Source organism: Rattus rattus, chromosome 14 (genome assembly GCF_011064425.1).
Source record: "Rattus rattus isolate New Zealand chromosome 14, Rrattus_CSIRO_v1, whole genome shotgun sequence".
NCBI classification, from domain to species: Eukaryota; Metazoa; Chordata; class Mammalia; order Rodentia; family Muridae; genus Rattus; species Rattus rattus.
The window spans coordinates 30,988,757-31,016,149 of NC_046167.1; the positions used below are offsets into that span (position 1 = coordinate 30,988,757).

At 48.3% G+C, this 27,393-nt stretch overlaps 1 protein-coding gene across 2 annotated transcripts; it reads left to right on the plus strand.

Annotated features, from left to right (window-relative positions):
* Positions 1–27,393, plus strand: Jcad (junctional cadherin 5 associated). Of its 2 annotated transcripts, none has more exons than XM_032884587.1 (3): positions 1–327; positions 17,217–20,896; positions 24,628–27,393. In XM_032884587.1, exons 1-3 carry the CDS (start codon positions 50–52, stop codon positions 24,660–24,662), a joined length of 3,993 nt encoding a protein of 1,330 aa, XP_032740478.1. In that variant the 5' UTR covers positions 1–49; the 3' UTR covers positions 24,663–27,393. The 2 variants fall into 2 exon arrangements, with proteins under 2 accessions (XP_032740478.1, XP_032740477.1); XM_032884586.1 differs by lacking the exon at positions 1–327 and adding an exon at positions 8,114–8,232 and having other exon boundaries at positions 24,628–24,966.

The window sequence follows — 27,393 nt, forward strand, 5'->3', positions numbered from 1 at the left end:
TCCTGCCACCATGATGGTTCAAGCTCGTGAGGTTTGATGACGCTGCACCATGTATAGTGTGGAAGATCTCCTGATTTCTCATGGATACAAACCAGCGCGAGATGCCCCAGCACCACGTGAGGACAAATCAGAGCGATGCAGGTCAAGAAGGACAGGACCCCAAGCTGGCCAAGGCCTGTTGAATGGGTACAAGGATGGTCCTACAGCCCATGCCCACAGTAGGACAGCCCTAGGGACAGGACACGTGAGCAACTCTGAAAAGCACAGCAGCAAGCCAAGAGGCCACCGGGAGCACCAAAGCTCTTCTTCTAGAACTCCCGAGGCGGGGTAAGCTTCAGGTTGGCCCAGTGGGTTTTGTTGTTATTGTTGGTGGTGGTGGTGGAGGTGGTGGTGGAGGTGGTGGTGGTGGTGGTGGTGGTGGTGGTGGTTTGTTTTGTTTTTGACTTGGGAGTTTGGCGTTGGCTTATATGTAAATAAATCAATTCTTCCTGTTTGGCTGGGTTGGGAGAGAGAAAAAGAGAGGTCAAAGATGGGGATGAATTTTGCTTGGACTGCATCTGGGATCTGAGTTCTGGTGGTAGTCTGCACGGAGCTGGGTAGCAGACCTGCACTCCCCGTAAACAGTTTCCACCAAGCCAAGCACAGCATCTCCTGGCTCTGGTTTTCTTCTCTTGTAAAGTGTTTGGTCACATAGGAAGCATCCTGGAGCTACCTAGAGCTCATTCATGGCCACTCCGACGACACGCAAGTACAATGTAGAGTTCAGGAAGTTGGAAGGGAGCATGTGCTCCTGCTGTTGTAAAAATATAAAAATAAAAGAGTATGGTTGTCTATTTCTCTGCTAGGCACTGTGGTGCCCCAAGATATCTGCTAGATATCTTGGCAGAAACACATCCCAAGTCCTCGGCGGCCCAGCGTCTCTTGCCACCACACACTTTCCTACAATCAAACCATCACATAAAAGAACACACAACACAATAATCTTTGACCCAATTGGTAAGATATAATTGCCCACTTAAACATACAAAGCCCAGTACCATCCATCCCTTAGGCATATTAATAACAACCTGTAAATACACAGAGCAGAATCTTAACATCACCTGCCATGGCTTCTCACCCTCTCCTCTCTCCTGTCTCTTCCTTTTTCCTCTAGTCTCCTCCTCTTTCTTCAAACTTCTCTCCTGCCCATCCTTCCTTCTCCTCCAATGACAGGCCTCCTTCTATCCTGTACCTGCCCTTCACCTGTACTTTACAAATTCAATGGGGCGGTGGTCCTGGTGAAGTCACCTGAGTTCTGAGTATGTGCTAGGCAGCTGTCCTTGGGGCAGTGGAATTAGCATCAAAGTACAGGTAACTTCAGGGCAAACCACAACATGCTCCCTCTGTTGCATGTTCACAGGTGGCTTTTGACCTGTCTTACCTTTACACCTGTGTTGTCCCTGTGTGGTTGTCCCATCTGAACACAGCTATACCTGTGCAGGGGCCTCCTTATGAAAGAAAAGGGGGGTGGGTTGGCAGGAGAATGCTGGTGAGAACGGGAATTTCATCCACCGTGCAAAGGAGTTCTGAAACTTTCCCCGGCAGTTTCAGTTCAGGTAAACCAATGCCATCCTTTCATCAAACTTCGCTTATCTTGGGACAGTAAAATTATATAAAAGGCAGAGTTCTGGGTGTGCAGTGTATTCTGGGGCTGGCTGTGACCAGTCAGAGGGGACAACGTGACAGGAGAATCCAGGGTCCAAAGAAATAAACATGCTATTGGGTTAAAAGAATGGGCAAGAACTAGCCTTCTGTGGTCACAGGTCACTTTTCAAGAGAAAGATGTTTTATAGTTGGGTCCCAGCTTCCAGACAGCAGTAGAAGGGAATTTGTTTGAAGAGTATTAAATGCCTTGAATGTTGGTCAGCACAGAAGCATTCAGGGTTCTTGCTCCCTTGGGTAGTAAAGGCAGGCTGACTTTCCATTAACCACTGGGGCAGGCTTAGGAGGGACTCCCTGCTGGAAGTAAGTAGGAAGGGCCTTCTTAACTTTGCTCTCTTCCAAAGCCACCCCTTTGTGGGCTGCTTCTTGGGCTTCTCAGCCTTGTTCCTCTGAAGCCTGGCTTGCTCAGTGTCTCTGGAGGGGAGCTCTTACAGGCACATTGGTGGAGCATTCCAAGAACGTTACTGCCTGGTAAACTTGGGCTTGATTTTCTCCTGTCTCGTCTTCTTTCTGCTTTGGTGCTGCATCTATCTTTCTTTCATCTCAGATCACAAAGCACCAAGGTTGGCCTAGACTCCTGTTTCTTCTGTGTTTCCCACTGAGTTTGAATGGCACACACTGTCCTTTTTTATTTAGAGAACCCTTTTGAACCCTGGACTCAGGGCTTTCCCTTCCCTGTATAGGAGTGGACTCCTGAGACCCACCAGATACCCCTGCCCAGTCCTATACAAGTAGGCACAGTCTCATGAAAGTGGCCTCCCTGTGGCAATGTGTCACACTGGTGTGTTTTCCTGTGGACGAAAGAGACACCTCTTCTGTGTGTTTCCGAGATTTACTGATTAACCCAGAAAGTAAATAGTGGCTTTTGGATAAAATGGGTCCCTTGTGGAGTAGAAAGAGAAAATGCGTACATGTGTGCAGAAATCTCTGCCCATGCAGGTCTTCCTGGATAACCTGGAAGGGCACTTTCTTCCTTTGGTAGCCAAGTGATACTTGAAACTAGGAGGCAGGGTATAGGAAGTGGGCGTGGGGGAGGACTGTTTCCCCATCAAGAAGATGTTGCTTTGGGAGGAAAGAAGCAGGTGCCAGTAGTGAACAACATTTCAATCTAAAGATGAAACCAAGCATACCACAGCACTTAGGAATCCTGCATCTGAATGACTAAATGGTGCTCCACCATCTCCCAGCCCCTGGCCCCTTGACAAGTGCATCTGTGGGCTTGTAGCTGGTCCTGTCCCAACAGTGGCCTCTGCTGGGCTGGTCTCCAGATCTGCAGGGCATGTGTGGCTCAGGATGTCCAACTCCAAGCTATGAGGAGACTGGGAAAATACAAGGCTCTTCTAGTAACTCTCCCTCTGCCTAAGGTCTGAACTACAGTGGTCCTCACCTGTTGAGTTAGGCCCTCACCACCTAGCTACTGTTCTCAGAAAGATAGAGGCCAGTACATGTGGAAGCCCAGAGTGAGCTTGGAGGCCAGCCTGTTTTATTTTGCCAGCTTGTAGAGACACAGGCAGGGCAGCCATGTTGTTTCATAGAGGAAGAGCAGGATGCCCAGAGTGTTGGTTGCTTGTCAAGGGCTACTCTGGGTGGCAACGGAGGGAACCTAGAAGCTAGGTATCTGTGGCTGCCACCTTGCATCAGGGAAGGTCCTGGCCTCAGCCCAGCTCTTCCTCCAGATGCCAAGTGCTGGACTCTCTTCACCTCCTGTCCTCTACCCTCTTGCAAAGGCATGGCTCGGTCCTTTCCTGTTAGTAGGCATTGAAGGGATGCATGCTAATACCTCTGTTAGTAGTGCACAGTCCTGCTGTCAGTGGGCTTGTTCAGTTACATATCTCTGCAAGGAAGAGTTGCCTGCAGCTTGGCACTCAAGTGAAACATTGGCCAAGGACTGCTTTAGACATAATTAGCAAACATGCAAGGTACTCGTTTCCTAACCTTGAAGACACTGCCCAGAACTCTCACCGATCTTAGATCAAGTAGACTGAGCACCAAGACAGGAATGATTAACAGGTTTGGGAAACAGGGGTGAAGGAATGTGTGAACTTGCTAAAAAGCTTTTATACTCAAGTGGCAAAGATGAGGCCAAGAGTCGACTCACACATGTGCACAGTTTATCCAAATTAGTGGCTAGAGAGAACTTGCCTTCTGCAGCTATATGTCTGGGACTCTGCTTCTATGGTGGACAGCACAGAAAATAGGCGTCAAACCCCAACTGTATGACACTCCCCAGGGCCCAGCCTGGCTCTCTTGCCAAGATGACAAACCTGGCTTCACAGCAGCCCTTGCAGCTGCCTCCTTGCCTGACCAGCCTGCCCTTCAGGCTGCCAGGGCCCTGGCCTTGCTTGGTCACAACAGATTCCCTACCTACTCTAGACTCCTGTTGTCCAACACCACGTGTACAGGTCCACCCCATGGTAATTTCTTTGCCCCTGATGCTCTAACATGTCCTCTCAGCCTCTGGGATTGCCTTGTCCTGAAGGCCGTACCTTACCTGCTACATCAGCAACCCTATTGCTGATGCTTTTACTTCATAAATATTCATTCCGCTGTCCAGGCATTTGTGGAGTACGAAGATTTCTACATGTCAGGCTCATCTGGGACAGGGGAGGGACTTGCCTGTATTGAGGCTCGCAGGGTTAGCTTCCATGGTAAGAAAGAAGAGGAGGGTTGGCCTCTCAGCTAGGCCGATGAAGGGGCCACCGTCCTCTCCCCTGTGACACTGCAGCTTGAGGAAGGGCTTCTTTCGTATCACAGTCCAGAGAACACAGTATACACAGTGGGACTGGCATGGAGTCGAGAGGCTGGTCCACAGCTTGGCACAGCTTGTTCACATAGAGCACAGAGCATTGAGCCAGAGCCTGAGGTAAGTATAACCTTCAAGATCCCCCAGCAATCTGGTCTGCTGGCTAGCCTACACCTCATAAGGTTATAGATCCTTACCGGAAGAATCATTCTCCCTGCCTCTCCTTGTGGGTGGCCTTGGCTCTTGGTTTTGTGTAACCCCCTTTGCTGGGTAGCCCCTTCCCTGTGTGGACAGTAGAACAGTGTCACTGGACAGTGAGCCCCATAAACAGGCTCCTGGTGATTGTACTATTTATTCTCTTCCATGATGGCTGTCCTAGTATACTTTCTGTTACTGTGATACAACACCACGACTGAGAACAGCCTTGTGAAAAAAGGGTTTATTACGTCTTACATCATCCAAGGTAGTCAGGGCAGAGACCCCAGAGGAGAACTGTTTCCTGGCTCACCCCCAATAGTCCAGGCCCACCTCTCCAAGGATAGCCCACACTGGGCTAGGCCTTCTTACATCAATAAACAGTAAAAAAAAAAATGCCACACAATGTGCCCACAGGGTAATCTGAAGGAGGCAATTCCTCAGCTGAGCTGCCCTCTTCCCAGGCGACTCAGGCTCCACTGAAAGTCACTTAAACAGAACAGAAAAACCCACAGGCCACATCCCAAGCTTGCTTGCCAGCACCCTTAAGAATGATCACACACATTCAGGAGCACACACATGTGAGCACAACTACAATACACACATACATGAGCACACATGCAAGCATACACATTCATGAGCACACAAGCATGAGAACACAGGAGAATTACACACACACAGGAATACATGTATAAGCACACACACATGGTCCATACACATCAGCACATACATGCATGAGCACACCCATGCATTCGTGCACACAGTAAAATGGGTGGGACACTGGGGCAGAAGCTTCATGTTTCCGGCGAGTTCAGTCTTTACCTCCCATTAAAATATGTGAATGCTGTTATCAGTCTTCACGGGTTTCCTTAATGTGTTTCCTGTGGAATAGTGTAATCAGAGGAAGCTGGAAGCTGTAAATAACTTAACAATGCAGAGGGTTGAATCTGAATCACATCTTAATGGGCTCAGCTCTGCTTCACCCAGGGAACTCCGTCATTTTCTTTCTTTCTTTCTTTCTTTCTTTCTTTCTTTCTTTCTTTCTTTCTTTCTTTCTTTCTTTCTTTCTTTCTTTCTGTCTCTCTCTCTCTCTTTCTCTCTCTTTCTGTCTGTCTGTCTTTCTTCCTCTCTTCCTTTCTTCCTTCCTTCCTTCTCTTCCTCCTTCCTCTTCCTTCCTTCCTTCCGTCCGTCCGTCCTTCCTTCTTTTGTCAGTTACTGTGAGGCTAACCTGTGATTATCCAGCAGCAGCAGTATGACTAATTAGAGACTGAGCCACCGAGGACGCCTCTGATGTGGTGGCTCCAGGCTCTCGTCCTGGGTGGTTTATACCAGGTGGATAAACATCCCTTCTCACTGGTGCTACTGGATATGGTAAACAGTTCTTTCTTTTCAACTTCTTTCAAATCATACCCTACTTATAATTGTTTTCTTTAAAGGGAGTAAGTAAATGCTTATGTTTAACACCAGTTTCTGCGTCTCTCTCTCTCTCCAAAATTCTAAGCCCAGACAATTTAACTTTTGGGCTTGCTTCATTTCTCAGCACAGGGTGCTGTATCTCGGCCTTCTCCCAGGGGACAGTGCTGGGCTAGCTAAATAAGAGCATGCTAGCAAAGCCCCAGGCCTCTCCTCCGAGATACTTGTTCATTTTCTGGGGAAGCACTTTTGTCCCCAGGATCTCCTGCTCACACTGCCACATTTCCTTTTGCTGCAGAATTTGCTCAACAGGGGTGGTGGTGGTGGTGGTGGTGGTGGTGGTGGTGGTGGTGGTGGTGGTGGTGGTGGTGGTGGTGGTGGTGGTGGCAGTTAAATCCTTGGGCCGGTGTCTTGCAGAAACACAGTGTCAAGGAAGGGCTTCCAGAGACCTTCCTGTGTCTTGGCAGCCACAGCTTCGCCAAGAGGCTTAGTCCATGTCCATAGGAGGATTGTCTTTAGTTGGAGACCCAGCTAAGATTGAGAGGTAGGAAATGCCTCTGGACAGTCTGTGCAGGGGATGAGGGGTAGGGGTGGGGTTGAGCAAGAGCTGAGAGACTCTCTGTGCATCACTGCTTCGCCCTCAGGAGGACTGTACTAAATTCTTCAGGAGAAACAAAGAACCTAGATAGTATGCAGCTCAGCAGTGGCCATCGGTGGCTTCTGTCATTAGCCGTAAAGTCTCTGTGTGTTCCCCTCTTGCACTTCTTTCCTCTGCCTGCTGTGAACTCCGCTGCTGAAGAACAGGGGGCTGGAGAGAGGAAACGCCCGCCCACATAGCGGCTGAGTAAGCGAGGATACAGAGGCAAGGAGGATGGTTGAAGTGGGGTGGAGTGACAAGCCAGCGTGTTCTTACATGTCCTCAGTGGCACTGAGCAGACCGTACTGGTCAAGGAAGTTTGACTTGGTAAAAACCATTAATTCCTATTAGCGGAAGCTGGACACTCTGGAATAGTCTACCTTACCTGTTGCATTTACACGAGAACAGATGAGTGGACGCTTGCCCTTCCTGTTTTGTTTTAATAAACCAAACACTGGTTTGCTTTGCATTGTCCTGTGGAGACGGGTGAAGTTTCTTCCTTAGGGAACAGCTGTGCTGGGCAGGGCAGCATCTTGCTATGACACTCAGCTGGATCATCAGTTCCTGCTATTGTCAAGGCCTATGGATTACAACCTAGAAAACAAGAAAACATGTACTAAAATAGCTATCGCCTCCTGACGGGCATTTTGCTTCCTTCCCCCTTTCCTCTGTGCTTCCTTGTGCTGCTTCCCCCTAGGATAAGAGGAAAGAGTGTAGACATTGCCTGTCCACCAAGAGTTCATCACAATCAGGTTAGAAATAGCTAAAACAATATTCTCTGTTAGGTACTGTGTGAGACATTTTGCATTATTCCACCTGATCCTCCCCCTCTGAGCTCCCAGAAGCAGAAGTGTTTTCTGTTCTCTGTATAGAGGGAGGTGCTGGAGATCGGGAGGCTAAGGGTTCAGCAGGTGTGCACAGTTAGAAAGTTGTGGTTGTGACACTTCAAACCCACGCCGTCCTTTGTACGCCAGTGCAGAAGGCCAACACTCCTGGCATCTGGTCACCTTCCTGCAATCAGAGGGGTGCCAGGAAATAGTACTTTGGGTGAGATGTGACAGGCCACATGCAAAGAGGGGATAGACTCTGCCATTAGGTCCCTGCTGCTGGGGTTGGGGAGTTAGTGCTCTGGTGCCCCTCTCTCCCTGAAAAGATGCCCCAAGGCTGGTTCTCCTGCAGGCTAGAGGTATCTGCCATTGCTCTGCTGGGGAGTCTCCGGAATTACCTCTCACCGAAACGAGAAGCGCCGTGCCTTTGGCATCCATCCCTGTGGGCACAGGAGCCCCGGCACATTCCTCATGGGTTGATTGCTTCTGGAATAAGGAAGTTTATAAAGCATCCCCTTCCCTTTCGCTCTGCATAATCAGCATGTCCCTGCCATTTAATCCATAGGACGAGTGGACTCCCTTAAGCATCTGACATGAATCAGAGGTGGGGGCACATATGAGACAGGCTCTCTTCTCTCAGGAAATGTGCTTCTGCAAGATGACAGACCTGATGCACACACCCTGAAGCCCACTCTGTGTGCCAGCTGCCAGCCCAGGTAGCCCTCTGCCTGCTCCACCCACTGTTTTTCTTTTACTGCCTCTCAGTCCTGCATGCCTACCCTCCTTACTGATCCTCTATCTCTTTACATAAAAAGCCCACTTATTTATTTTGTGGTAGTGGGGTATGTCCTGGCATGTGAGTGAAAGTCAGAGAACTTCCTGCCAGTTCTGGCCCTCCACCATGTGGATCCCAGGGACTAACTCAGGTGGCCAGGCTGGGTGGCCTCTGTACCCGGTTAGCCATCCCACTCGCCCACGATTGTTAACTTGACACTGCTCTACCAGGCAGTGAAGGGATTCGGAAAAAGCTTGAAACTCACATGAGAGCAACTAAAGCCCAGCGCTAGCTCAGTGTGGAAGAGACACTGTGGCCTGTAGCACCATGGCAGGGTGGCTTCCAAGTGGCTGTACTCTTCTGAACTATCTTGATGGAGCCCAGGCTCCTGCACAGGATACTGCAGCCTGTGGTGTTGCCAACTGACTTCCAGGGCCTTTGTGCAGGTATTAGCAACAAGCATTCCTCAGAGTTGCCATTGTGAACTACTGAATGCACTATCTGAGTCCATTGAATAGATCTCCCTCACTCCTCATTTAGATGTGTACAATTAGCATCCTTTGAAAGTCCAAACATATACAACTAAAAAACAAACAAAGATATTGGAAATGTCATTAGACACATTAGGCACTCTGTGATGGCAGCCATTGCTGGCATTGAGACCCAGGCTGTAGCATGGAGCCATTGGTGGGTTTTCTTGTTAGGACAGTGCCCACACAGCTGCACTGGCTGGACAGTGGCACAGTGAGTTTGTGTAGCAGCCTTATCTTGTCCTGCAATTAATTTTTTCTTGTGTTTGTTTCAAGACAGAGTTTCTCCTTGTAGCCCTGGCTGTCCTGGAACCCACTCTATAAAGCAAGCTGGCCTTGAACTCAGAGATCTTCCTGCCTCTGCCTACCATGTGCTGGTACTAAAGGCATGCACCACCACCACCAGGCTACCTGACTGGGTTTTGATTCATGCTAGCCTCTACCCTTTCTTCAGTATTTGTGCTCTCCCCACTTCCTGCTTCCTCTTTCCATTCGTTCTTCTGTGATGGCAGGCCACGTGCTGTGTGTATACTGAATGACTACAACATGCTGAAAAGTGAAACCATAGGCTCCCAGGCCTGTACCAAGTCCTACAGGGGTAGATGGTGGACCCATCACAAAAGCTTGCTGAGCACCTAGTGCTGGGGCCGGCATGTGTGAGCAGACTGTGAAGTGCTGTGCCCTCTGCTGCCCTAGGAGGAGTGTGTACCCCCCCAGGTCTTTGTGTCTTTATGTCTGTGGTCTCTATGTCTACCTTATCCATATCTAGCTTATAGATATCATAGCTTATCTAGCTGCAAACCACTGACCCCTTAGGCAGGAGGCGGGTCACTTGAAGGAGCAGGCTGTGGTGATCTGTGACAGTAGGAGGCGGGTCACTTGAAGGAGCAGGCTGTGGTGATCTGTAACAGTAGGTTGTTGTATCTACCAGGCTACACTCGTGGAAACCAAGAAGCCACCACTGGACCAGGAGATGCATGCATGACTATGGGACCTCCCATCCTGTCTTAGTTAGGGTTTTACTGCTGTGAACAGACACCATGACCAAGGTAACTCTTATAAGGACAACATTTAATTGGGGTTGGCTTACAGGTTCAGAGGTTCAGCCCATTATCATCAAGGCAGGAACATGGCAGCATCCAGGCAAGCCTGGTGGAGGAAGAATTGAGAGTTCTACATCTTTATCTGAAGGCTGCTAGCAGAATACTGACTTCCAAACAGCTAGGATGAGGGTCTTAAAGCCCACTCCCACCATGACACGCCTACTCCAACAAGGCCACACCTCCAAATGGTCCTACTCCCTGGACCAAGCATATACAAAGCATCCCACATCCCCATCCTAAACTCCACATGGAAGTCTTCTGGACTGACTGGACCTGGGGTCACTGCATGGTCAGATTCAGGATGGTGTTCATGGAACAAGGAGAGGGGACTGCAGTGTTCATCTTTCCCTTTGCATGGAGCACTTCAGATCAGACTGTAAGGCAGCACCCTGCTAAATCTCACCTACATCCTGTGCCCAGATGGTCACAAGTCAGTCATTAAGATCCTGGAATGCACCGAGACGATAATCCTATCAGAGCATGTGACAGCCATTAAATCACTGCTTCCATTCTAAGGGACTTACCTTTTGTTATGAGTGTGTATGTGTGGTATGTGTGCATGTCTATGCATGTGCGTGCATGTCTATGCATGTGCATGCATGTCTATATGTGTGCATGTATGTGTGTTCCATGTATGTGTATATGCATGCATATGTGTGCATTAGCTACATGTGTGTATGCCTATATGTGTGAACGTATGTATGTGAATGCATGCATGCATACATGCATGTATGTATGTATGTTGGGGGCATTGTGTGAGGGCGCATATGTATGTACAATGCAGAAGCTAGAGGTTGGCATCACGTGTCATCCTTGATTGGTTTCCACCTTATATTTTGAGGCAGGTTTCTCATGTGAACCAGATCCTCCAGTCTAGATAACCAGCTTGCCCTGTGGACCCTTGTCTCTGCCTCCCTACCAGTGGAATGACAGGCAGACTGCTGCTCCACCCTGCCTTTATGTGTACAACCCTGGTCCCACACATACTAAGCAAGTGCTTTAACCCAGATGCTGAGCCATTTTCCTAGCTTTTCTTTTTTCTTTTTTCTTTTTTTCGGAGCTGGGGACCGAACCCAGGGCCTTGCGCTTGCTAGGCAAGCGCTCTACCACTGAGCTAAATTCCCAACCCCTTTCCTAGCTTTTTAGACTTACTTTTGAAGAGAAGACAGTGTGTCACAGCAAGGTGACACAGTGGATAAAGAGTAAAGGCACCTGCCACCAAGCTCGCTGACCTGAGTTTGATCCCAGGAACACACATGGGAGAGGGAAATAACGACTCTCACAAGTTGTCCTTTGATGTGCACATTTGCGCTGTGACATGGACATATCCTCATACATACACAGTCACACAGAATGAAGTAAAACATTCTAAAGGACAGGCGGGGCTTTGCTCGGTGGTATCAAGCATGTGTACAATTGTAGGTTTGATCCTACGCCGTAGAACACAGCAGGGTGGAGATAAAGAACAGGTTTTTCTCTGGTGAAAAGGAGTCCTGTGAGGAACGCAGACTCCTCCTACCTCTCTTAATCACCTCTCAGACCCTGGGAGTCAGTCTGCCAATTTCCTTTAGACATGTTATCTTTCAAATGTTTGTATTTCAAATATTTTCCAGGCAGTTTACCAGCAATGCTGTTGGCTTCGTTGCTCTGGCCCATGATCATGTGAGGCTGTTAGAGAGGCTCTCTCTGCCTCCTCCTGCCCCATCCTCAGGGAAGTCACATAGCTTTGTGTGTCTTCTCACCCGGCCTTTCGGTGTTGTGTGCATGAAGGGTGTCACACTGACTCTCTCACCTTATTTCTCTGCCAGCCCATGTCAGGGTACCCAGCATGTTTATGCAGAGTCCATTGTAAACATTTCTGTGTTGAATCTTTAGTTTCTTAATTTTTTAAAGAAAAATTTGATCTCACCTTGTTTTATCAAAAACATTAGTGAACATCCTTGTAGCTTTGAAGCCATTTGAAGTAGTACTTGATTTCTGTTACAAGGTAGTTGTCTCAAAGCTAGTAGAGAAGATGCATTTGGTGATTTGTCTGAAGGAGATAGAACATTCCCTGGGTGGGTTCTTCTGATGCCTGTCATGGCCTGGCTGAGGCTAGGTTCAAAGTAGACAGTTGCTAGATAATTGGTAGACTTTTTAGTGTGGACGTGTGTGCATGCACAAGTTGTGTGTGTGTGTGTGTGTCTGTGCGTGTGCGCGTGTGCACGCGTGGTAGAGGATAACATTCAGGAGTTGGATCTCTATTTCCACTATGTGGTTTCTAAGAATTAAACTTAGGTTATCAGGCTTGGCAGTAAGCGTCAGAGCTTACTGAGTCCTGCCCTGTCCTTGGTTTGGTGTTTTGAGGCAGGGTCTCACTATGTAGTTATATCTTGCCAGGAACTCTAAATCCTTCTGCTTCAGCCTTCCAAGCACTGGGGTTTTAGGGGTATATTGCTGTGTCTAGGAATGCCTCACCATTGTCTGTGTCATGTGGACTGATATTTAAAGTGTATTATTTGTGGGGCTGTGGGAATGGCCGCACAGTTAAAGCACCTGTGACCTGAGTCTGTGCCTGGCAGCCACATAAAGCTGCTCACAATGGCCTAGCTTAGGGGGTCCAATACCCTCTTCTGTCCTGTGGACACCTGTACCCATGTGACATGTACACATACAAGCAAGCATAGGCAAGTATTATGCAAATCAATTTAGCCCAGAATGCTTAGTGATTTTGATTAGTCTTGACAAAATGAGAATGATAGCATTTTTGCACAAAGCAGAAAACTGACCACATCCCGTCACCAGGAAGTCACAGTCTGTATTCTTGCCCTGCTTCTGTCATGTTTATCTGTCATTTGGTCATGGCCATGGCATGGGCATGCACAAACAGGGCCTTGAGATCTCAGTCGCTCTCTAAGCACAAGGCAGGCTCACCACAAAGCAGAGCCACACTGTGATGTCCTCCATAAAGTCAGGCTTGTAGAGCATGGTGAGACGATGGAGGAGTGACAATGGTAGGAGATGAAGCCCCTCCCTGTCAGGAACCTCAGAGGGCAGAAGGCAGTGTCTGCTGCAAGGCTACAGTCACACATGTCCTTGTTCCGCTCCGTCCCAGCTCAGTCTGTGACTGTGCCTTGCTGCACTACAGAGAGTGCTCCATAACCACCTTCCATCCTCCAGCCGGTGTCACTGATGTTTAGGTTGACGTCTCCTGCAGGCTCCTCAGGGTAGGACTGCAGCTTCTAGAACTGCCCAGCGGGCTCACCAGCATGGGTGTGGGCATTCAAGGAGACCACTAGCAATGGCTTCCAAAGGGATAAGTCCTGGGAGAACCTAAGCCAAGCAGTACTCTGTCAAGCTAGTGTGACGAACACTATTTAGAAAGCAGCTAAAAGATTGACAGCCTACATGAAGCAGCAAATGCAGAAGCATGTGGGCCTCACAGTGAGACACCCTTGACTTCCAAAAATGGCCTGGCTGTGCACACAGTAGCTGCTTTGTTAGTTATTTGGACACTGACTCTACCCTTTGAGGCAGATAAGTCCCTTCCAAGGAAGACCAGTAACACGCAGCTTTACCAAGGACTCCTTACATAGCTGCCGTGTCTGCCCAATCAATTCCCAGACCTGTTGTTAGCAAGTGCTGTCGTTAGCAGGACTGGTGGCTTTTGGGTCCCCCGAAGGCCCTCATGGGCTTCCCTCTGCTGTATCTCCAAAACTAATGGTGGGAGAACACATGATTGCAGTGGAGATGGGGCGTTACCAGTAATCAAAACATAAACTAAAAGAATGAGAAGTTAATTTCATTTACCTCATGAGGAAAATGTAATTATAAGTAGAGCTGAAACAGTTCTGCAGGGCCATCTGCGCTCCACATACTTGGTGGGACTATAATTCGGGGTGGCTTATCTAGAGTGGATTTGTAGCATCTCTTATGGTCTACTCATTCCTCTTGTAAGAATTTATTATCACTGAGCTGAAGCTTACTCGCGTCAAGGGTTAGTGGACTAAGTGTCCCTCAATGCATGTTAGAACAGAATCCACATGAACAGCTGACACTGGTCACATGATGTATATATCACTAGCTTACTGTTTATCCATCACAATTGAATGCTGGAAGGGATTTATCTTCAAGTGGGAGAAATAAAATGCAGTGGTCATAGACTCGGTGGTATGTGCCTGCAGTCCCAGCACTTGGGAGGAAGGTACACAGGATCAGAAGTTCAAGGCCAGCCTGTACTGCCTGAGACCTTGCATCAACAAGTTGATAATCAAAACACAATGTAGCAAAGACTCTAATAATGACTGAAAATAGAACACAGTGGTGAGCTGATTGGACTTTCAGCTTCCCTTTCTTTCCCAGACTTTACAAATGTTTTAATTTGGGAAAGTTGATTAATCTTTCTATGTCCTGGTTTTCTTACCTACCAAAGAGGAAAATGGTGGTGCTGTTAAAGCTTAAGTGAGGTAACTTCTCCGGCACACTTATCACCATGCATTGCACAGTACAACTGATAAATGTTAGTGTTGAGTTACTTCTGAGCCCCAGTTTCTTCTGATGATGGAGGAACGATGGCCATTCCTCCCGGAAGCTTAGGTGGTTGTGTGGGAGCAACTGATGAACATGGCAGGCAGCCAACAAAGACCCAGTGCCCCCTGCTGCTTGTCCCCGTGCCCTAGGAAGCTGCACAGGATGAGATGCATGGACAACCACAGCCCCTCACACAGCCTTTGAGACGATGGCTAGTGGTGTCGGAGTTTGGCCCTCGTGTGTGTTCTTCCAACATTAACGTCAACAAGGAATATGATTTATTTTGTTCTCTATGTTTTAAAGTCAATGACATTAGTGTGTGAACACTGTTCTGTTTGGCTGACCAGAACTGCGGACTTCCCTGAGCATCTTGCAGGGAGTGGCTTTTCTATGCTGTGTCCAGCCCTGGTCGTTTGTGGGGAGCATCTGCATACCTGTGCTCACACGGTAGCACTGCCCAATGCTCTCTTCAATTGGATTAAAACTGTGGCTGAATCCCCTGATGAACATGGCAGGCAGCCAACAAAGAACCAGTGTCCCCTGCTGCTTGTCCCCCGTGCAGACTGGAATCATTTGGGAAGATTTGAGATATAATTATGTTGGACTCCTCAAATCCACACATCTGAAGTGGGCCTTGGGTGTTGGTAATTTTGGATTTGGGGTGTTAGTTTGTTCCTGTGTATGTGGAGAGCCTGAGTGAATGTATGTGCACCATGTGCAGGTATTCACAAAGGCCAGAAAAGGGCCTCAAATACCCTGGACCTGGAGTTAACAAACAGCTGTAAGCTACCACATAGATGCTGGGAACTGAACTCAGGGTCCTCTCCAGGAGCAGCAAGTGCTCTTGACCACAAACACATTTCTCTAGCCCCCACTGGTAGTTTTTTAAAAGACTTCAGAAGAAACTCACATCCCCACCTAGAAGTATTGTCCAAGAGTAAGACTCTGCTGGGAAGGGTCAGGAGGTGGCTCAGTAGTTAAAGCACTGGCCCTGCGAGCTTGAGAAACAAGGGTTCAGATCCAAACGCCATGGGCTGTGGTGGACTTCTCGTAATCCAGACTTCAAAGGCTGAGGGTGGGGCTACCTGGACCTAGCTGGCTAGCACAGGGGTTCACACACACATACACACACACACACACACACACACACACACACGCATGCACACACATGAGCACACACATACACACACACACACGAGCACAGGAAGAGGGGACCTCCTGATGTATTAGTTAGACATGTAGATACCTGGGTCCACACCAGATCTACCGAGTCTGAGCTTTCACCAGGAGAGTCTTGATAATCCGCATGCAGACTTGTGCCACTAAAAGGTAGACTGTATTCTGAGAGACACGTCGTTATTTTACTTTGGCATTGTACAAATCTGTTAGGTAATAGAGGCCTCTCTGTGGAGCCGAGAAGTCAGATGATAAAAACTGTGGAGGCTACCCCAACATATTGCAGCCAACCAGAACTACCCTTTAATAATAAATAAATGAATAAACATCCTCACTTACCATCACGTGTCATGCCTACATAATGATACCTGGTGCGACTCAGGCAGTAAGCACTGCTCGCTGACATCAGCATCACCACAAACACATAAGTTGCACCATAGTGTCAGTATAGCTGTAACAGCACTGCTGGGGTGTCCTACTCTGTTGTCATCTTTCAGGGCCACTGTCAATATGGACAGTATGTCACTGACTGCAACATGGTTGTTCAGTGAGGCATGGCTGTTTAATGTACCTGTGTGGTGAGTCTCACTAGCAGAGAAAGCCTGCAGGGTGTGGTGCCAGGTCACTCCAGGGTCCCATATTCTAACACATTGAAGACACTCTCAGCATTAGGATTTTAAAACCCTAGATTCAGTGTGCAGTCCCCAGCAGTTTAAGTTCCCAAGACTTGGAGTAGCATCACTCTGTGGGAATGTACCCTATCCAATTGTACTGAGCATGACCCCTAGCGTGTGCCTCATAGGTGCCCCGTCCCCATGGTGATTCTGGCCCATGCTGTAATGCAGTGCTTAAGAAGATCAAACTCAGATTGCTCGGTTGGTCTGGGCCATGCCTGGCCTGTGGTCTAGGATTGCTGGGGAGAATACTCCTCCTCCAGAGTACTCCCTTAATTCAGATGTTTGGAGCTGTGAGGCTTGTGTCCTCTTTAGGATAGCCAGCATCCCCGGTGGATATCCTGCTGCTGTCACTTGGCTCTTGATGACAGTAACACAGGCTGTCTTCCAACCATGACTGGTGGGACTTGTTTTCTTTGTAGCTGGCAAAGTCCTGCAGTTGGGGACTGTCTTAGTCACTGTTTTATTGCTGTGAAGAAACACAGTGACTCTAATGAAAGAAAGCATCAATCAGGGGCCGGCTTACAGTTTCAAGGTTTAGTCCATTATCATTATGGCAGGGAGCATGGCAGCAGGCTGCATTGGAGTAATAACTGAGAACTACATCCTGATCCTTAGGCAGAGAGACAGGATAGACAGACAGAGACAGACAGACGGCCTCTGGGCTAGTCATAGACTTTTGAAACCTCAAAGACCGTCCTAAGGACACACTCCCTCCCACAAGGCTGCAGCTCCTCATCCTTTTAATCCTTTCAAATAATGCTGCTCTCGGTGCTGAGCACTCAGTTGTATAAGCCTTTGGGGGCCGTGCTTATTCAAACCACCCAGGGCTAATTTTCAAAGGTGGTAGCGTAAGTATCACCTTGAGCATTGATCACTGAAGCAGATGGGGGTGTATTTGTCTTACATAACATCTGTCTCTCTGTTTTGCAGGTTTTTAAATCAACCCTCCTTAGCATGGTCCTCTCAGCCCCAAAGTGGTAAAGACCACATCTACTGGAGCAGAGGACGGCAGGAGGGCAGTGGTTCCCTGTGTCCCAGGGATCAGGAAGAAGTGGAGGTCAGAAGAATGGCTCAAGCTCACAGTCTGCCCATGCATGTGAGAGAGAGTCCATGGGAAGTTGCCGGAAGGACAGAGCATGTGATGAAGAATGCCCTTTGGGAAGCAGAGCTGAGAATGCCAACTCCTGCTAAGTGGCAGGACATAACCTTGGAAAGCTGGAAGCAGCCGAGGAAGTTAGGGAGGCAAGCATCTGATGGTGATGGACAGAAAAGGTCCAAGGAAAGGTTCGAGGATCTGTACCAGTTTGTCCATGGAGAGCACATGCTGACATCTCAGAACAGAAAGAAATCCCAGTCACTGCCCCGAGCTCTTTCCCCCAAGAGCCTGAATTTCACAGAAATTCCTGTTCCACTACATGATGGTCACATAACAGGTGTCCCAAAAGTGCCACCATACCCTCCCAGCTGCCCACCGCCTTTGGAACCCACAAGGAACCTTGAGAAGACTAGTTCCTCAGGCCCTTTTCCCAGGCCTAAGTTTGGGAAACCCCTTAAGACTCCATCTCATGGCTCGCAACCACAGCCCAGGGGAGAAGGTGGGTTTCAGGACCACCAGCACAGGGACCCACGTGGCTCCCACCCAACAAGGAGTAAAGATCCTGGCCATGAGTTGGGTATGCTGGATACTGGCTTGGAACCCCCTGTGTATGTGCCTCCACCTTCATACAGGTCACCCCCGCAGCACATTCCAAACCCCTACCTTGAAGATCCCATTCCCAGGCATGTGAGCAGCAGCCAGAGCCAGCAGCAGCAGCCTGAGAAACCTGAGGCCGGCTGTCTGCTTCCTTCTGGCTCCCCTGCAGCTAGGGATCTCTACGATGCAATGCCTGGCTCTCCTCCTCCAGGTCCTCCTCCACATCCTTATCCCGTTGCCACCCATGGGGGTTCTGTTCAGTACATTCCTTTTGATGATCCACGGATCCGACATATCAAACTAGCTCAGCCCCCGGAGTTCTATGAAGAGGCAAGGCTCGAGGACACATCCTACAACTCTGGTTTCATTGCTACCCAGGAACCAGCTCTTGGGAAAAGACAGTACAATGATGCCCTTTCAGCACCACGGGGCCCAATACCCCCACCAGTCAATGAGCGGGGGTCTGCCTTCGCCCATTCCAGTCCTCAGTGGCTGCAGGGCCAGCTCCCCATGGCCAGTGAACCTGGAGGCTTCCCTGGCCAAACAGAGCATCATGGCATGCGAGGATTGACAGCTGATGTGAGAGACAGCACGGTAGAAAGCCACGCCTCTTCCCCACGGCCACAGAGTGAGGGAACCTGCAGAACCCACACAAAGCTCAGAAAGTTTGAAACTGGGATTCAGAGCAGGAAAAGTTCAAAGAAAAGTAACGCAACCATATTTTGTTTGGTTTCCGTCCCAGTTAAATCTGAGTCACTTGTGCCAGATACGGATACAAACAACAATGACTTAAAGCCGGGAGCTGATAAGAACCATGGGCTGTATCAGGGTCCAGCCCTGGAGGAGCAGAGTCTGCTGAGTATGTCTTCCACTGACCTGGAGCTGCAAGCCCTCATGGGAAGCATGGCCTGGAGAAGAACATCCCCAAGGCAAGTTCTGGGGGAGTCAGAAGATGGCCAAACCGATGACCCCAGAAACCTCCACCTCATCAAACCCAGAGAATTCCGGGCTTCCGGCTCATGGCCAGGACATCAGTACAGAGATCAGCAGACCCAAACCAGTTTCCCCGAAGACTCCAAAAGCTCACAGCTCCTCCCTGCCACAAAGCCAGGAGAGGCCAGCAATGCAGCGCTGACCCCAACATGCCCAGATGACGCTGCCTCTGAAGTACACCTGCATGCGGCCTTAGCATCCAGTGACCCCAGTCAGAAGCCCAGTGTACCTCACCTCCGCGGGCAAATGTCCCTCAGCCCATCTCGAAATAGTGCTTTCTCAAGGACTTCCTCAACCATAAACCAGACGTCTATGCCCAAAGGGGCTCCTGGCCAGCTCCCTAGTGCCAACCCTGTACCCAAGCCAGAGGTGGTGAAGGGGGAGTCCACAGTAGGCCAATGCAATAGCACACAACTCTTTGGTCAGTTTCTCTTGAAACCAGTAAGCCGGCGGCCCTGGGATCTGATAAGTCAGTTAGAAAGCTTTAACAAGGAGCTTCAGGAAGAGGAAGACAGCCATGGTGTTAGCAGTGGGGGCGGTAGTGAAGACAGTGAGGCAGAACAGCCAGAGGACTATGCTGACTCCAGTGCCAAGACCAGGGGCCACCAGGAAACTAGAAGAGAACAGCGGCCTGCAGAGCTGGCGCTGGGGGAAGCAGGGCCCCCAGGAGGAAGACTTGGTGAGTCACAGAGTCGGAGCAAGGAACCAAAACCTGGCCACCCGTGTGCCCGTTCACAGGCTCTGGGGCCATCCCAGGAGGAAGACAGCAGAGGCGTTCCAGTCCAGTGGGGACATGGAAACCTGTCTGCAGAGCAGAAAAGCCAGGAGGCTTTGAATGGGATGTGTGAGCGAGACATTAGCCCAAGGCCTGTGAGCAGGGTTGCGCCGGTTGACACACAAGCAGCGTCTTTGTTCTGTCTGGCGGAACCGAGAGGAAGTCAAGAACTCACCAAAGTCAACGATGCTTTAGGGTCTGTGCAGCTGGGCAGAGAGACTCCCATAAGGGTGGATAATGGTGGGGACACCGAGGTCCTACCCTGTGTCCTGCCGCCCCTTGCTGACAGATATCGAGGCCTCTCAACACCGAACTTTCCGTCTTTAGAGCTCACACTGGGACAAGAACAGCGTGCCTACAAATCAGAGTGTCAGGGTCTAGAGAGCACCGCTGAAGTCCTTCCAAGTGAGTCTCTGCAGGAAAGGGCAGAGAGGATCCTGGGCATTGAGGTAGCCGTGGAGTCCCTTCTGCCAGGTGCCAGGAGAACAGAACAGAGCCAGCTCCCCAAGCCTGGTACAAGTGCCTGCAGCCCAAGATCATCCAGAGAGGACTCACAGCCCAGCTCGGCATCCCCAGAGGACCCCACAGTGGCCACTGATGCTTTCTATGGCAGGAGGAAGTGTGGCTGGACTGAGAGTCCTCTTTTCGTAGGAGAAAGGGCCCCCCAGGCTGCTGTGTGCTCAGATGTGGATGGGTTCCCTACAAGCCAGGCCACCAGTCCTGAGCCTGAGAAAAAGGAGGAGGCGAAACCACCCTTCAGGTCCACTCTGTTCCATTTCATGGAAAAGTCCACAAATGTGGTGGGCCCTGAAAAGAGGCTCAGAAACTCTTCCGACATAATCGAGAGCTCCCAAGGAAAACTGGTGTCACTCCCTAAGAGGGCGGACTCAGCTCGCTTGGTCAGAATGAGGGAGGTAAACTCCTTGTCTCAGATGAGGTGTCTGAACTCCAAGAGTGCAGACTCCATGGAGGAGCCGGACCCCTTAAAGGTCATCAAGAGTTCAGCCTGGCCGTCAGAAGGCCTTACTTCCCCGAGTGGTAAAGATCAGGCCTGGCAAGCAGAGTACCTGCCCTCTGTCTCTCAAAACGAAAACGGACACCCTGAAGTGATAAGGGAGAAAATGTCAGACCAGGACTTGTGGTGTGCAGGTAAGGAGTTGAGCTGGAGGGCAGAGGTTTGGTGTTAGTTTGGAGTCATGTGATCACAGAAGCATGGCGAGTTGGTGAGTAGCTCACCTGAGTGCTGGCAGCAGTTTGATAGAATGGTCCTTCACGCAGGCGTGACACACAGTTGCCATCTCAGTACTTAGGAATCTGACACAGGAAGAACTTGAAGGCCAGCCAGGGCTACATAGCGAGATATCGTCGACTAAATTTTTAAGAAGAGGGTCTGGCCAGGTTGCCAGCAGGTGACTGAGCCCCATCTCTGAGACCTGGGTAAAGGTCACAGGAGAGAAGCCTATCTACAGACCTTCACACGTGCACGAGAATAATGAATACATTTAAAAAGTAAACTCGTTTTCAAAAAAGTACCTAGCTTCCTCAATTAAGGATCAAGATCTTGTCACGTATTTTGAATGATTACGTCATTGGAATTGGTGAGGGAAGCAGCTACATAGAATTATTCTCATAAAGAGCTTCTCAGGCCTCTGAATGTGCTGCAGGCATTGGACGTGAGAATGTGCCGCAGACACGCGCTTCTGCCGGCCTGGGCAGCTCAGTGCCTCATGTTGGAGACAGAACATTTCTCATCTCGTTCTCTTCCAGAATAATAGACGTCCATCCAAATGGCCCCGATGACTGTTCTTTGCTAACTTTCTTGTTTTTATTTTTGCTTTTTTGAGATGAGGTTTCTACATGTGTTCCAGGCTAGTCTCAGACTTATGGAGATCCATCTTCCTCTGCCTTCTGAGTGCTGGGATTAAAGGTGGGAGCTACCACACCCAGGCTTTTCTCTTTTAAGATTTTTTTTCATACAATATATTCTGATTCGTTTCCCCTCCCCAACTCCTTCCAGATCCTTCCAACTTCCCAACTCATTCACATTCATTTATTTCTTATTTTATGAGCGTGGGTGTTTTCTCTGCATGCATGCTTTGTGTAGTACATCCATTCAGTACCTACAGAGGCCAGAGGAGGGCGTCCGCACCTCCTGGAACTAAAGTGACAGACAGTTGTATAGGGATAAAATACACAGAAAATCTGAAATATCTTAATAATTTTACATTTAAAGGTTACATGTTGAAGTGATAGTATTCTGGGCATGTTAAGTGAATATATTTTGGATATATTTGGTGAAATAAAGTATATTATTAAAGATAATTCCACCTCTTTTTAATTTGTTTTAATGTACTTACCAGAAATTTTAAACTAACGTTATATGACTCAGACTAGTTTTGTTGGACCTAGCCTGTCTATGAAGTGAAGAACTTACTGTTCTAGAGCAGCGGTTCTCGGCCTTCCTAATGCTTCAGCCTTCTAATACTTCTTTATGTTGTGGTGATCCCCAACCACAAGATTATTTCATTGCTAATTTATAGCTCTTAATTTTTCTATGGTTATGAATCATAATTAAATATCAGGTATGCAGGGTGGTCTTAGGCAACCCCTGTGAAAGGGGTCATTCAACCCCCAAAGGGGTTGTGACAGACCCAGTGTTCTAGAGAGTTCTTTACATGGCTCCTGGATTTTGGTCCTCAGCTTCAATTTTGGGTCCTGGGATTGAGGGCCATTATGTGGTGGTGTCTCCAGCATATCTGGCACTGAGGAGACCAGTTCAATTCCAGTTGCCTGTGTGGTCTGAGGTGGTTTGGAGTGTGGCATTCTCCTCCATTATCCACCCTCCACTGTATCCTCAGCACGCAAGAAGCAGCATCCCTTGAGCTCCAAGTATAGCACGGAGCTGTAACTGTCTCTTGTGTGGTCACATGGGCTGTTGCTAGGGGCAGTGTCAAGAGGTGTTAAGTCATGGGAGCTCTACGTCCTTTAGCCAGGTGGGCCTGAGCGGTCAGTCCATCAGTGAGCAGGCTCAGTGGCACGTCTGAGTGCCAGCCCTGTCCTCCTGTGCTGCACAGTGCTCCCAGCACAATCTTAGTTTTCACCATCACTGTGCCTCATATCCAGGTGTGGCCAGCCAGCTGCAGTGACACACGGTAAAACCTGAGGCTGCAGGAGATGGGACAGACACCCATCATAGGATGTCACTTCCCAGTTGTTTTCTATAAAATCATACCAATCCTGCAGACTTTAAAAAAATCATCTTCCAGGCTATGGTAAGCCTTGCTGTTACTTTTTCTGTCCTCACTGAGGTTTTGGCAGTAAGTGGGTAAGATGCTACTCTCTTTAGAATGCACATAGTGCTTGAGTGACCATGTATTGTATGCTAAGTATGATAATCACACTAATCAACATATCCGTCAGCTCCTAGCCCCTTGGCACAGTTTAAGTGCACGAGCTCTGTTAACTATGTCCCCTGTAATGTGCTACCTCAAGGCAGGAGTTCACCTTACAGTTGCAACTTTGTACTCTTTCCACTGTCTCCTCTCTGCCCTATACCCCAGCTCCTAGAAGCCATCATCCTACACTCTCTTACTACAGGGGTAACCTAAAAACAAACCCACATGTGACATCCCAGTGCCATGCTCTCTTAGCTTAGCTGTGTCACTGTGAATGACAAGAGTGCTCCTTTTTGATGCTGATTCGTTGTGCAGACATTTGTTTGCAGAAAGAATATTTCTTTCCTCACTCTCTGTTGGCAGATGCTTGGGTGGTTCTACCTCCTGACATAACCAGTGCCGCGCACATGGATGCCCAGACACCTGGGAGTGAGGTTGCTGGACTTAATAATAGTTCTATTTCTGTTTATATTTTTTGAGAGATCTCTACATTTTAAAGGCTATTTTGTACTCTTACAGATTTTAGGACTGGTAAGGCAGGGAACTCTGATGACAGCCTCAGTCTCCAGGGCGCCAAGGGTCAGACTGTCCAGGTCAACAGCATACACTTCCCATCCCAGTGGCAGTTTGGGATTCTCGTCCCTTTCTATGGTGCTCCATTCAAGAAATTCAGGTCATCTGGGCTCAGTTCGAGCAGCCGGTTCTGATCCTGCCTGTTGGCTGGTGGCAGCTGGAAACAGAAAAGCTGTTCTTGTTAGCCATGTATTTGACAGTTCAGTTCCCCAAGCCTCAGAGGGAGGGATTTGTTCATAAAAATGCTGTCATTCAGATTGAGGGGAGGTATATGAATGCAAAGTACTGAGTTTAAAACTCCACAGCCCTAAAGCCAGTTACAGCAGCGTGCCTGTGATCTCAGCACTGAGGCAGCCAAGACTGTGGATTTGTGATGATCATTGGCCAACCAGATCAGACAAATCCATGAGCTCCAGCTTCAGCAGGAGACCTTACCTCAGAAACTATGGTGGTCACACAAGGACAAACTTAAGAACAATGTGAAAGCAGTTGAGGAAGATGGCCAGTATCCCCCATCAGTCTCTGTCCTCACCTCACACACAAGTGTGCACTACACTCTCACACACACAAAGAATACAACAAAAAGAATTAGCATTAGGCCAGGCCATTGCTGCTAGTGAAAAGTCTGCGAGTTTATTATTATTTATGCTGTACTTTGAGGGGCAGGAGGGTCTATCAATATACCGAATCGCTTAGCTTTATCAGTCTGTATTTGGTAATGATGGTGCCTGTTCCTTGAAAACACTCCAACTGTCATTTCTTACTCCTTAGTGAAATAAGTTGACAGAAGTGTCTGAAAATCAATTTTCTATACATGTGAGTTTTGTTCTCGACTTTGCTTGTAGCCTGAAGATTAAACATAAACCATGGCAGATGAGTGACCCCCTGACCTTTCGTCTTTCTTATTTGCAGATTCCTATGATCCTAGCCGAGTAGAGAGGGTGTGACGGCTGCCCGTGGAGCTCCCAGCACCTCGGCTAGCAGAGCGTTCTCTGGTTGAGCCACCTGTCTTGCTCATGCTGAAGCTGGAAACTGGGGTTTGCAGTGTCCAACTCATCCTTCGACAGCCATCCCTACGATTGTTACGGAGATAAAGTGGTGGTCTGCGGACACCGTCTGTCTCTATAGCATGGATATGTAATTCATATATTTAGAACAAAGTATTTACACCAGTTCCCTTCTGGGGCATAAGGCCAAGCTGGCAAATAGCTGTGTATAAATCTGGTGTTAGGTGAAAAATCAAACACGGAAGCAGTGGGTGATTCTGATTGTACCCTGATCTCATCCATTCCCTGCCGCATCTCCCCAGCCCTCGCTCACGTTTAGGAGTGTGGCCCAGGAGTTTGGACTCGTACAGCGTAAGGGGAATGTGAATTAGTACGTACGATCCGTTTTTATTCCTGAATCTTAGTAACATGTGAGTTAACTGCCATGAAACTCACAATGGCTCCTCGGTGTTCGGAAGGGTCACACTCGCTGTAACTCCCCCGCGAGGTGATGCCTTGGCATCGGGGCAGACGTGCTGCGCTCTGCTTTGCACTCAGTCTCCATAGGTTTACCTTCTGTGTGAATGTTTAGAATTCTCTCTATGAAAAATGATGGCTGGTTTAAAATAGACCATGGTAACAAAGTAACTTTATTGCTTTTTATAAAATTGCTATTTTTCTATGATGTATAAACAGTTCTTAGGTGGCAGATTTTTAAGGAAGTGCTATTTTATTTAAGAGTCTATCCCTGTGTGTGTGAGGGACCCAAGAGGGCCCACCCTGGCTCTAAAGCCTTTATCCCGGCTCCAACTTCAGCTCTGCTCCTTTTCATAGTGTCATCGAAAACCAATCACATGTTCATTAATTCTCATAAAGATGTTTGCACAGGCAGAGCTGCGAGATTACATTAGAAGATACCATTCTCAAAATCAGCCCACAACTTCATGGTCACCTTGCAGCCGTGCCCACTAGACTTGCCAAACCCCATCCTTTCATCTTTGTATTCCTATGGGGAATCTGCCCCAAGAAGAGACTGTTCTCCTGCCTACCTACCGCCTTGCTCCTTTAAAGAAACATATATTTTTGTCTAGAATGACCTGATTGATTAATCTTGCATATTCTGAAAAGTGCTTGGGAACCGTACACAGGTGGCATACTGTGTGCGTGCGCATACACCATGACAGACGTATGAAGAGGCCTATGGTTCCACTCTTGCATTTGCCTGCATAGTTCGTGAATTTTGTGCCATTTCACCCTTCTGCCTGAGGAAGGTATTCTTGTTAGCTGACATTTTCCAAAGCCTTTGTCCCCTTTCTTCCCCTCTTACCTATCTCCCTGTCCTCCCCCCCCACCCCCACCCCATCCTTGCCTCTCTTTCTCTACTAGTTTTTTGGGACATTTAGTTAACCTGTTTTCGGACATGCCAAATTCCTGCAGTGTGAGCCCATGCCTGGTCAGTCCTCTGGTCCTAAGCTCAGACAGGACTTCCACAGTCTCTTATGTACACCATATCATTTTATTACCTAAGAACCTCACATGCACTGACTGGACAACACAAAGCAGAGTCCAAGTAGCCTCGACACCTTCCCAGATGCACACATCTGCAGTCTTGGTTTGCACCTATTTCTCATGGTCGCCCTTGTCCAGAGCTTGGCTCTCATGGGAAGAGATCTCCCTGTAGATCTCCCTGGGGCAGCGGGTAAGCAGGCTGGTGGTCTGCAATGGTGGTTGAATCATCTGCTAGGGGCAAGAGAAGGCTAAGTTATACTGGTCTCTGTGGGGCTGCACTTCCCTCCTTAAAAGAAAAAAGTGAAAGCAGCCGTGTGCATGTGTACACATGTGAAGACCTCAGTGCATGCCTGTGTACCCGTGTACATGCTGTAATGACCTCTGTCAAGTAACCTGATACCATCTAAAGACTGTGAGAGAGAGAAGGATCCTGAAGGAAAACTGTCGTGCCTTATGTATCTCAGTCTGAAACAAGCTGTGCTTCCGTCTTGTCTTGTTTGAAATTGCTTTATACTTTCCTGCAGCTGGTCAGTCACGTAATGAACATTATAATTTAACCCTAGTTTTTTCCATATTCAAGCCCATGAGCAAATCTTTGGGAAAGAAGTGGTAATGTTAAACTTAGAAACTTGAAATTTTGACCTGTAACTTTTTATACTTCTAGGTAATGTATATCCGACCAAAAACCATTTTGCCAAGGTCTTAAGGTCAATACTAACCAACATTCTGTATGTAAATTTCATGTGTGCCCTAACCACCATTCCATATGTTAATTTCATGTGTGCCCGTGGCTTTTTGGTAGAAAAAGATTTCCACATTCTGTATTTGTAATTATTTTTCTCATTACACATGTTGGTATTCAATAATTTGGAGTTTGTAAAATTTAAAGTTCTAATTTCAACCATTTGAACTAAAAAGTACAGGAGGAATTATGCCTGTGGTTGTTTCGGAACATACAGACATGATGGGGAAGTGGTTTCTTTGGCTTCTTTAGGGGAAATTGCCTGAAGGACTGTAAACGAGGTGTCTTACTTACTCTTACAAATACTTACAGTTGTGTTTCTGTAAGCCCCAGGAACCCTCTAAAGATGCAACCAGCCCCTACAAGGGACCACCACCAGGGGTATTTCCATAATTATAAACACTTATTTCCTTTATTAATAAAGACCCTGAATGTGCATCA